At 30.0% G+C, this 11347-nt stretch overlaps 2 protein-coding genes across 2 annotated transcripts; both read right to left on the bottom strand.

The window, feature by feature from the left end:
* Nucleotides 1–361: 361 nt before the first annotated feature.
* On the bottom strand, nt 362–1611 carry LOC107861073 (RING-H2 finger protein ATL73). Its single transcript, XM_016706463.2, has one exon. The coding sequence runs from the start codon at nt 1330–1332 to the stop codon at nt 802–804; it is 531 nt and encodes a 176-aa protein (XP_016561949.1). The 5' UTR covers nt 1333–1611; the 3' UTR covers nt 362–801.
* Nucleotides 1612–2603: 992 nt separating this feature from the next.
* Nucleotides 2604–6934, bottom strand: LOC107858891 (polygalacturonase QRT3). The gene is made up of 3 exons (XM_016703696.2): nt 6591–6934; nt 6027–6254; nt 2604–3713 (listed from the first exon to the last, which is right to left on the bottom strand). The coding sequence occupies exons 1-3, from the start codon at nt 6807–6809 to the stop codon at nt 2637–2639; spliced, it is 1524 nt and encodes a 507-aa protein (XP_016559182.1). The 5' UTR covers nt 6810–6934; the 3' UTR covers nt 2604–2636.
* Between the last annotated feature and the right edge of the window lie 4413 nt (nt 6935–11347).

Below are 11347 nucleotides of genomic sequence, written 5' to 3'. Positions count from 1 at the left end.
TTTGTATATATGAGGTTGCTTGACTAAAATGCAAGAAACACTTTCAAAAGCTATGTTGATGGTGGAAAGACGTCTTTTTAATAATTATTTTGTATTTTCTTGGTACACCTAGGGTTTTTTGGATTAATTAATGAAATAGGCACATAAGACAATTGATTGATCTAATAAAGTAACAAATAATATATACTTCAAAGTTCATTTATTAGTAACAAAATAATACTTCAAAGTTCATTTATTTGAAACACTTTAATTGGAGATTGTCCACAAGTTGAAAAAGAGAGAGCACTGTGATTTTTTTTAAAAAAAAGATAATTATGTGGTTGTCTTTCTTTCAGTATTAGTGGTACTTTGTTACTACTTGTTTCGTCTATAATAATTACTCTTAACGATTGTAATGAAAGTTACAATTTTGGCTAAAGAATTATGCGAATAATGATAGATTATACTATATATATGTTGTATTCTAAAAGAGTAATGTTTGATCCTCCTCAAGTGACCCTTTCCTTTTATTCAAACTTTAAGATCAAATAGGCCTCGAAATTGAAACTACCATTTGAATCGAAAATCAACATCATCAACTCTTTGCCTCGTCTACGTAGCATGATGAGCACCTTTGAAGTGCTCTCTCCTACTATATATGGTAGCTAGAGTTTACCAAGAACTAATTGTAACAACGTTTTGTTACAATGACATAATGTCTAGCACACAATCATATAAGTAAAACCAAACATCAACACCCCCATCTCTTAGATGAAAATGTTATTTCTAAAGAAAAACTCTCGTAGTCATCATAAGACATTCTTAAAGAGCTGTTAAAATTTCTAAACAATTGCTAGACTTGAGATGAAGCCTACAAGTAGGGCAAGAAGAATGTGAGAGTAGCCATTTATCAACACAAGCAACATGGAATGAGTGGCTACATTGAGGGAGAACCCTAATTCTCTCTCCATCCATGAAATCCAACAAGCAAATAGCACATGATGATGATGATGTGCATGAACCAGATGAAGAAGAATTTGCATTATTATTATAAGTAGATGTTGGCAAAGCAATCATATCTTTCTTCTTAAGCCCAGTGTTCACTCTCTTTGAAGCTACCCATTCAACTGGCTCAGAGATAGTCCTTTGAGTGCATTGAAACACACATTGTAACATGGAGTTTAGGCCAAGAGCACAAAGCAAAGCACATATTAGGGCTGCAATGATCACTGCCATGTTGATGTTTAGTGCACTTTCATTAATGTTCTGGGGTTGATGATCAAGAAAAGGGGTTTTGGCATCTAGGCTCATGATGGGGCTTTGTGTTGGAGTCATCATGAGGGGTTTATCCATAGAGAAATTAATTAAGAAAATGATTCTGGAATTAGAATTAACAGCCTCTCCTTCCTGATTGATCGATGGTAGAGCTTCAACTAGGGTTGTCACTTAGGAGACATGAAGAAGATATATATGAGGGAGTGAAATGTGAGACTTAATTCAATGATATTAATGGATGTATATTAGGAGGATATGGCTAGTTGGTTATCCATTATAGTTTCTAGCCTTTTTAGTTTATGCTATCATCAAAATGAAAGAAAAAGTGTTTGGGACCCCACCCCCCTCCCTTCCTTCCCAGAAAGAAGGTACTCTATAAGAAAAGAATTAAGAACATGATTTGTTCTCATCCAAGAGATGATAATATTTTTGATTTGATGATATTGGTTGGTAAAGGATAGCCAAGTATATCAACAATATAAAATATTAAAATTCTAGATATTCTTGGTTAATTTAATGATGAAGATAGTACGTTTTGGTGGTACAAATTTCATTGGTGCAAGTAAATGATCATTTTGATAATGATTGGCCATGGCAAGAAATAATATAAAACCAAAAAAAAGTAAGAAAAAGAAATATCGAAAACGATACTAATGGACAAAGCATATTAAGGATGTTTTTTCAAAACAAATAATCAAATAACGGCAGCGTCAACATTCACAAATGCTGACCTAGTTAGAAATATGACATTTAGGAAACCTGAAGGGTCAAAACTAATAAATGCTTTAATATGAAACTTTTGGAATGTGGGATCAAATTAAGCTCAAACCACATTATGTGACTCAATTACTGGCTTAGTCTTTTAAATATTCTTAAGAATATTCAATCCTTAGAAGAAAATTAACTTGATTTCTATATAAACTGTTTTTGTTTTTAAAACCTTTGGGTGGGGAGTGAACGTGAATAAAAAAGAAGAGTGGGAAAAGATGTGTGATCAGTAACTCCTTTTGCTTTTAATTTTAACAAAACGGAAAGAGCAATTCCCAATTTCCCATTATATCAACTACTAGTGTTTGGATGTCTTTAAACTTCCTAAACATTATGAACATTATTTCAGTTAGCCTTATTTTATTTCGTACATGACAAATCTTAATTCTATTTACAATTTAATATTCTACTAAAAGAGATACATCACTAAGTAAAGAAACCATAATTAAGACAACAAGTATTTTCATTTTTGGTCGTCTCAAGTTAGAACCTTGATAATATATGGGGTCATCTTACCACTAATGTGGGGCTTTTTGACTTCCAAATGAGTTTTAAAAAAATAGAGGTAAGAAATATTTAAACGACAATAAACAATATTTCCCATTGCTTGTTTTTCACATGAGAAAATTCTTTTCACCCACAATATTATGTTGGTCGACAAAAACTGACACCACTCCATCAACTGTTTTTTCACTCTCAATAACCACAACATTACTTGATACATTTGTTACAGCATGTGCTGGAAATCCAACCACCCCTCCTCTACAATAAAATGAATATTGTACATGATTTATCTTATTAGGAAATACAAGAATTGATGAAAAATCAGCCACCCACTTCGTTCCATTTCCAGCAACACTCAATTTTCCAGCAGTAGACTTCACGCTCATGCCATTCACATTATTTTGGTCAATAACAACTTGATCAATGTCATTGAACTGTCCATCCAAAGTCAAAATTGGAGTCATTTTTGAAGGGTTTCCACTAAACATGTTGTTAACAACGTTTAGTCCGAAAATTCGACCGTAAATCGCTTTCAAAACAACGTTACCCTCTCCAAGAAAATACCCATTTGAGATGTGAACTAAGAAAGGGTCTTCAATGACTATAGAGTTATAGTCAAGGTAACAGTTATCTATCCTGTTTTGGGATGCTTTAACTAAAATCCCAACCCCACCAAAATATGTTGCCTTGTTGTAACAATGCACCCCTGTGACAATATTTGCCTCACCCCTAAGTACAATCCCAATTGCTGATGAGAAAATTGTAACATCAGTAATGGCATTGTCATTGCTAGCAAGATCAATGGCTATGCCTGAGAAATCCCTCTCACCTCTATCACCACCAACGGTTGGATGTTGTCCCATGAACGTGTTCGATATAAATGTCTCGTGGCCTCTTTGAACGAGGACACCTTCCGTACTAAAGTGAACGAAAAAGCAACTGGTTACGCGAATTCTAGCCGAGTCAACGACATATAGACCTCCTCCTCGATAGCCTGAGTCAAAGAGGATGTCACGAAACGTAATGCCCTCATAGCGAATCGCGACATTTTGATCCCGTCGATCAAAAATGTCACTATGGTGGGAAATGTAGTCCTTATGAAGCTTGGGGGAATCTTGTGACCATAGTTCAATTAGGTGCCTATCGCCTGGAAATGTGTCTGATGCTCTCAGTGTTCCCCCTTTTACCTGAAATATTAAGGCAATTCACCAATCATCACAATGTGACATATATTTTTGGGTGAATATACAGGTCGGTGTCAGGCCTAACTCCTCCATCGTATAGATGGAACCTTAAACATAGGAAAAAAAAAAATCATCACAACGTGACCCTTTTTTTGTATGAAGAAGCACAAAAAAAGTAGGCATAGTAGATAGATATATGCGCCAAGAAAGGGGTAAAATAACTACTTCGATCATATGAATGCAACAGAAAACAGGTTAGGAAAACAATGGATCCTAATAGATATGGACAATCATATTGGGCTTGAGCATAGTATCGGTCAGGAGTACTAACCCAATGGGTTTGGCAATTGATGTAGTCCTTTACCGGAACAACATTTGCAAGAAAGAAAATAAACAACAAATGGTTAGTTGAACCTTTAGCCTTGTGTTTTCAAAAGGGGTTAGAGTGCAAAACGCATCAAAAGTATCCCAGTTTGTTTAGAGCATCATACTTGAACTACCAGGTTATGAGTCAAGTCGGAAAAGTGAACAATTAATAATTCAGTCATATTTTGATAAATAGTCAGTGATAGTTCAAAACTTACACATTACATCTTCAAAAAAAAATAGTCATTGTTCCTGAAATCTTACCTCGTCTATAGGAGCTGAAAAGTGGTTAATTATGAATTCTAAATACAGAATAATTAGACAGGAAAAAGAAAAGGAAAAAAACAGATCAAAAGGAGAAAAAAAGAGTAGAAAAAGGAAAAGACGCATTGATCTAACAAAAGAGAAAAATCTCCTTTATTATTTATCCCTATTCCCTTTGCCTCTTTTAATAAAAGAAAGATTATCTTTACATACAACAAATACTATTTCTCAAAACTTTAAGGGAGTCCTTACTCCTTTTGTTATTAGTATCTTAACTTTAGAAATTAAAGCTTCTTTTGACATGCATGCCTCTTTCTGCTTCTCTTTTTAGCATATTTTATCTTATACGAATACTTCATTAATAAGTATCGCGTTATCTGAAAAATATTCGACTGGAACTTTTTCTAACCATATATATATTAACTAAAAGGATCAAAAGTAATGGGAAAAGATCAAAAGGAGTAGTTGAATTAATGTAACAACCGTAGTGATCTTCTTTAATTTATATGATCTTGTCCTTTCAAATTTGTTAATATTAACAAATTATCTTTTTGATTAATTTCATTGACTAACTTTCTTAAAAGGTATGTCACATTCTACAAAATTAGTATTTATTTTGGATGGGACGAAATGATACTCCTTAAATGAATTTGGACAAATCTCACATTATAAATTAATTTTTGTGATTGAGTTAGTCTCAAAATACATTTTTTCAAATATTATGAGAGTTAGACCCATCTCAATTTATGATTATCGTTATTAAGCCCCCTATATATATTAAAAAATTTGTCTATACATCACATGTTCAATCCTGAATGTGAGATTGGGATCAGATGCTAAATCTCACATCGATAGAATGAGTTAAAAATGATATTTGTATATGAACTTGAGCAGTTATTATAAGCTGATTTTTGAGATTGAACAATTATTATAAGCTGTTTTTTCATTTATCTTTTCGTTTTTCTTAACTCCCTAGGTTGCCACATAGCTAGGCACTTGTCATAGCAATAGATAAAAGCAAGACATGAGATACATTTTCCAATAAAGCAGGACACATGTCTATAGACAACTTAATTGCATCGTTCACCGACAACAACCCCATGAGTAATTTTCAGTTTGAAGAACGCTGCCCAATCAAATCTAAATTGTAATCGCTTGCCACCACTATGTAGTTAGTCTGTTATATTTCTCATTTCAAAATCAGAAAATGAAAGAATGGTATTTGCTCCTCTACGACAGAAAACTAGCAATAATAATGTACTTGGTACTTCCAAAATGGATAGCACATCACATGAGTTTACAAAATACCTATAATGTGTGTGTGATTGCTCAAATAATGTACTTGTCCTTCCAAAATTTATTATGTTTTTGAATATAATAAATTTGATGTTGTGAAAAATGATTTTAGTGAATATATAGTATGTACTATGAGTAAAAATAGTTTATCTCTTGATTTTCATCAAAATTAATACTTATAATAGTTGTGAAGTTTTCTTCTTCTTTTCAATTTCATTATATTATCTTCTTCATGATTATTTAAAATGGAACTCCGATCCGTGATAGGAAATTACCTTCAAGGTGAAATCATTTTAATTAGATTTTATTAACACTTAGGTTAAACAGGTCATAGTGCACATTTTAAGAGTTGTTTTAAGAAAAAGGAGTGAGGGAAGAAGTGTGACATACCACAATGTTGCCAATACCAGGTGGAAATACAATAGGAGTGTTGATTCTGAAATTTCCACCTTGAAAATCAATAATGAGACCACCAAGATCACTAATACCAGGCAGCAACACAAATCCATTTTGCAATTTCAAGGCATCATCAATAGCTTCCTTTATGGCTTCACTGCTATCACTTGTCCCTGTTGGATCTGCTCCATACCCTATGGGAAAAACAACCCTTCCTTCACTCTAAAACCCAAAATCAAAAATAAAAATATTACTATCAAGTGAGGATAATTTTTTTTTAAAAAAATTGTAAATATAATAAAACGCGTCAAATTTAGAAGGAGAAGAATTAAACTAAAGACAAGGAAATAACATTGTTATCTTTCAAAATGAGAAAGGAAACGACATGATACTGAATGTATGTTTGTACCATTACCTTGTTGGCACACTTTGAACAAACAAATTTACGAGAACATCATTTCTTTACTAATTTGATATATTATTAATATTTTTTATTTTTTTTTGTGTGTGTGTGTGTGTTAAAACAAAACGTACTAGAAGTATTAATTATTGTAGTACCTTTTTGGGACTGTAGGTGGGAAGAGAAGGTTGTGGGGAATTTGAAGGTGATGAAGAATAGATGAAAGAGGAAGAATAAGGGAAATGTTTGTGTTCAAGTCCTTTTTGAAATTCATAAAGCTTCAACTCTCTAAGAGATGCATTTGCCTCTTTCACAACCATAAAATAATGAAGTAGAAAAAATAAGAATGCTACTAAACAAGAAAATGGAGGCATCATTTGTTTGAAAGGATGTATTGCAGAAGAAATTCAGTGTAAAAGATGATCTCTGAAAGAGAATTTAGAGGAAGATATATCTATGGCATTTTGCCAGTGTCTTGTTACTTGTAAATAGTACTCAAACGTCTTGTTACTTATTTTATATTAAAAATAGCTTTTTTTACTCGTTTTTTAAATAAATAAAAAAGATTGTTATTATTTTTAGTATTATACTTAGCATTAATTATCTTCATAAACGCTAGGTAGCGAAACTTAAATTTACGCAATATACTCAATAAGAATAATTAAAGTAAAAATAAACTCTTGTAATAAAGACCTCCTTTTATTACTTACTTCGTGTCATATTGATTTGACATCTTCCTGAAAGAAAAGTACTATTACTCCATCTACTTTTTATATTATACTTGATCGCTTATTAATACTATTAGGTGTCGTTTGATTTGAAAAGGGTTATTTTGAAATAAAATAAAAGAATACATTTTTTTGTTTGATTGGAGTGATTAATCTAACTCGAGATAACTTATTCCACCATTTTTTCCTTAGTCCCGAGATAACTTATCCCATATACATGATGGATAAGTTATCTCGGGTAATCCCGGGATAACTAATCCTGATATTAGTTATTTCGGGATAATTATTTTCAAACCAAACGATACTTTAATTTTTTTAATTTACTTATTCAATATATAAAATTAAGATAAATTTACCATGTTCTTTCAATATGTCTTTATTATTAAGTGTGTAAAACTTAAATTTGTTAAGATCAATTTAGTAAACTCAACTCATAATTAATATCTTTTTTAAAAAAGCGTCAAGTCAAAAAGGTCAAGCAGAGGAAGTAAGATAATATTACAAGAAAAATAGTACGTAATAAATTTCATTTGATTCGATAAGATAAACAAATACTAAAATAAAAGTTTTATTTTTAACAAAATGACAAATAAGTTAGTATTCTTTTTGCTATATTTTTATCATCTCAAAAAAATTGATAAATTTTTATATTTGGTACCCCTTCTCACATTTCTTGACATATTTGTTTTTTTTCATAACTCTTAAAGAGAAATTGATAAGGAATGCAAATTGACTAAAATAACCCTATTAAACATATTAAATATTGTCATTATCTGTTAGAGTTAATTATTCTTTCATTAAATTACTAAGGGTAAAGTTTAAAAAAAAATATTCAATTATCTCTTGATTTTTTTAAATATGTCAACTATTTTGAAAGAAATTTTTATAGCAAACATGTCAAGAAATATAAAACAGAGGAAGTAATTAATTTTAAAATATTTATTTCATCTTTAATGAGATGATTTATAGTCACACAAGTATCTATGACTAATTAAAATCACAACTATAAAAATTATTTTTTATTTTTAAAACTTGAGACCAAGTCAAACATCACATAAACAGGAACAAAATTAGTAAAAAGGAACCGTGAGGATACTTTTTCAGTAGAAGTGTCAAAACGCATATTAATGTATTCTTGATCATTTTAAACACTACTTATTTCTAAAAATTAAAAGATCACTTATTTAAAAAGAGAGGAAGTACTCCTTTTATTTCATATCAGTTGAAAACTTTTTATTTTTACTACTACATTTTTTGTCCATATTAATAGACATAAAATTAAGCTATGAAAAGTATTCATAGGACAGATGGATAGATATTATTGCGGCTTTCAAAGAGTATATTAATTATACGGGTAAAATGAGAAAAACTTAATTAATTTTATCTTGATTTAGTAAGTTATTTTAGAATATACTCCCTCCGTTAATTTTACTTGGTGCTTATTTCCTAATTAGATTCTTATTTTTATCTATTAAGAAAAGATAATTTTTATGTTTTTATTTTTGTCCTTAGTATTAATTGCTTTTTCTCTAAATTAATTTTAAAATATAATATTAAATATTATTTAATAGGAATAGTATAGTGAAATAACCATATTAATAATTATTTTTTTAATAAATATGTCAAGTTAAAATGTGATAAATAAAAATAAATAAAAAAATATATTTTTAATAAGATGATCAATCAATATGAACGTGGAAGAGGTAACATTTATTAGCATCGTAAAGAGGAGATTGTCATTGGGTTCGTTAGATGTGCATAATTAATATGCTTTGACTTCTTGGATGAATTGGAAAAAATAAACAGAAGAAGTAATCTTTTGTTGTCTTCCATTAATTAAGGATGGTTTTTGTTGGACAGGCGAAAAGATGGGAGTTATGGCAACCAATTACTACAATGTTATTAAATTGGGTAGTTTTGACAGCATCATATCTCCTTCATTCGGAGGTGCTTGTGTGAAAGACACTCCACCTGAAGTTGGAGTTAAAGTTCTCACCTCACTAACAAATTGAAAGTTGATGCTGTTGGTCACGATTAATATTAAAAAGCTTCTATGAAGATAACTATTTCACATGAACAAATGTGCATTTGTTTCGTAAATTGAGCATTTCTTCTAATCACTACATAGAAACTCAATTTTTTTGTTTCCTAGATGATTTGAACTTACAATCTTAGAATTGAAGGTGATAAATGTTTAATGTTTATCGTCCGAACAACTTCTTCTTTATTATCACTTGTATGCAGGGGCGGATCTAGAATTTTCAGTGAGGGGGTTCAGTAGTACATATACGGATTAGTAGAAGGAGGTTCAGCCTCTATTATTTATACACAAATTTTTTTTTTATCATGTAAAAATAATATAATTTTCCAACAAATAGGGTTCGGATGAACCCCTAGAATACATGTACATCCGCCATATGGATGTTCTATTTGCATTGTTTGATATGATCTTATTCAGTCTCGTACAAAACGTTTTCTCGTCTTGTACATACTTTATTAGAGACATACATGTTACAACTTATGGGGGTATATTCAACAATTACTTTCCCAATTACAGTTTGACTTGGTGAATGAAGTCGATGTGGTCATCTCTCTCCATTTTCTCTCTATTTTTGTTTTTAGCTTTGAATACGAGGGTTGCGAACGTCTCCTAACATAATGATAGCCAGATTTCATTAGTAATATTAAGTTACTCAAATTTGGACTTCCACATTTATATGTAAGCTCCAGCTATTTAATTACAAATATGCAGTTATTGGATATCTCTATGAGACTATTAACAACAATTTGTAGTCTAGTTGGTTAGGATACTCCGCTCTCACCCGAGTGACCCGGGTTCTCAAGCCCCGATAATGGAATATGCTTTTATTGGGTTCGGTCTAATTATTTTTTATTACTTACTAGGGAAAATTTTAAAACTAGCAATTTTTAATTATAAAGATTCTTTTTTAGAAAAATTTCAAAACTAGCAACTTTTAATTATAAAGATTTCTTTTTTTTATATGATTCTTTTATTTCTCTTTTTCGTATTTTTTTCCTTATTTAAAAAAAAATAATTGTTTTCTTATTTTTTACCTTTCTCATATTTTTCTTTTTCTTTTCCTGTTTTCGTTTATTCTTTTATCGTTTTATTTTTTATTTCTTTTTTTTTTCCTTTCCACTTTATTTTTCACTCTTCTATTTCTCTTCTTTTTTATCTCTTTTCATTTTTTTCTTTATTTTTTTATTTTCCAATTCCTATTTTTACTCCTATCAGTTAGAGTTAAATAAGGGAAGTAACCGTCCCTTAATTCATGCTACTTTTAATTATAAAGATTTTTTTCCTTATATGACTCTTCTATTTTTTTCCTTTTTTATTCTTTTTTTTTTGTTTTCTTATTTTTTTCCTTTCACATATTTTTCTTTTTCTTTTCCTATTTTTGTTTTTTATTTTGATTTCTTTTTCTTTTTCTTTTTTTTCTTTCCACTCTATTTTCACTCTTCTATTTCTCTTCTTTTTTATCCTTTTTCGTTTTTATTTTTTTATTCTTCATTTTCTTGTTTTTTTTCTTTCTCATATCTTTCTTTTTCTTTTTCCTATTTTCATTTTCTTCTTCTTTTTTTCTATTTTTTTTTTTACTTTTATTTTTACACTTACTAGAGTAGCATGGCCCGTGTCAGCACTGGTCCAACATTAAGATATTTTGATTATGTACGATAAGTTAGATTAATGTCAATCTGAATTATAAAACATGAATACACAACATATTAACTACTTAGTAGTATTTTTCAAGGAGCCAAATCATTTCACAAGATAATTATGTATAACTTACTCATATAAATAATAATTTGATGCATTTTGAAGTTCAGATCCTTAATCATATGACGAAGATTTGACACATTAAGTATAAAACATGAGATTAAAATTGATACATAAAACTCGACACCTGTTGTACAAAATAGAGAATAGTTGTTGAAAAAGATAAAGGGTTATCTAGTCATTGCATATTACATCACACGTGGGTTGCAATTAATAGCTCAAAATTACAATGTATTCCCCTACTAAGCCGAAATAAACATCCTTTGCTTTCATTTCTCATTCTCTTTTATTTGTCAACTTGTTCTTTGAAGTTAAATTAAACTAATATTTTAAATTTAAATTTTAAGTATTTTGAAAATTATAAAAAAAAAACTATAAGTTACCATCT

Source organism: Capsicum annuum, chromosome 2 (genome assembly GCF_002878395.1).
Source record: "Capsicum annuum cultivar UCD-10X-F1 chromosome 2, UCD10Xv1.1, whole genome shotgun sequence".
Taxonomy (NCBI): domain Eukaryota; kingdom Viridiplantae; phylum Streptophyta; class Magnoliopsida; order Solanales; family Solanaceae; genus Capsicum; species Capsicum annuum.
This window is presented reverse-complemented; position numbering and strand designations above follow the sequence as displayed.

Excerpts from the sequence above, each read along its gene's own strand:
- LOC107861073 (XM_016706463.2), bottom strand. The coding sequence starts at position 1,332 with ATGGATAAACCCCTCATGATGACTCCAACACAAAGCCCCATCATGAGC.
- LOC107858891 (XM_016703696.2), bottom strand. The coding sequence starts at position 6,809 with ATGATGCCTCCATTTTCTTGTTTAGTAGCATTCTTATTTTTTCTACTT. Across the intron at positions 6,255-6,590 it reads CCACCTACAGTCCCAAAAAG|AGTGAAGGAAGGGTTGTTTT; the intron begins GTACTACAATAA and ends TTTGGGTTTTAG. Across the intron at positions 3,714-6,026 it reads CTGGTATTGGCAACATTGTG|GTAAAAGGGGGAACACTGAG; the intron begins GTATGTCACACT and ends TTAATATTTCAG.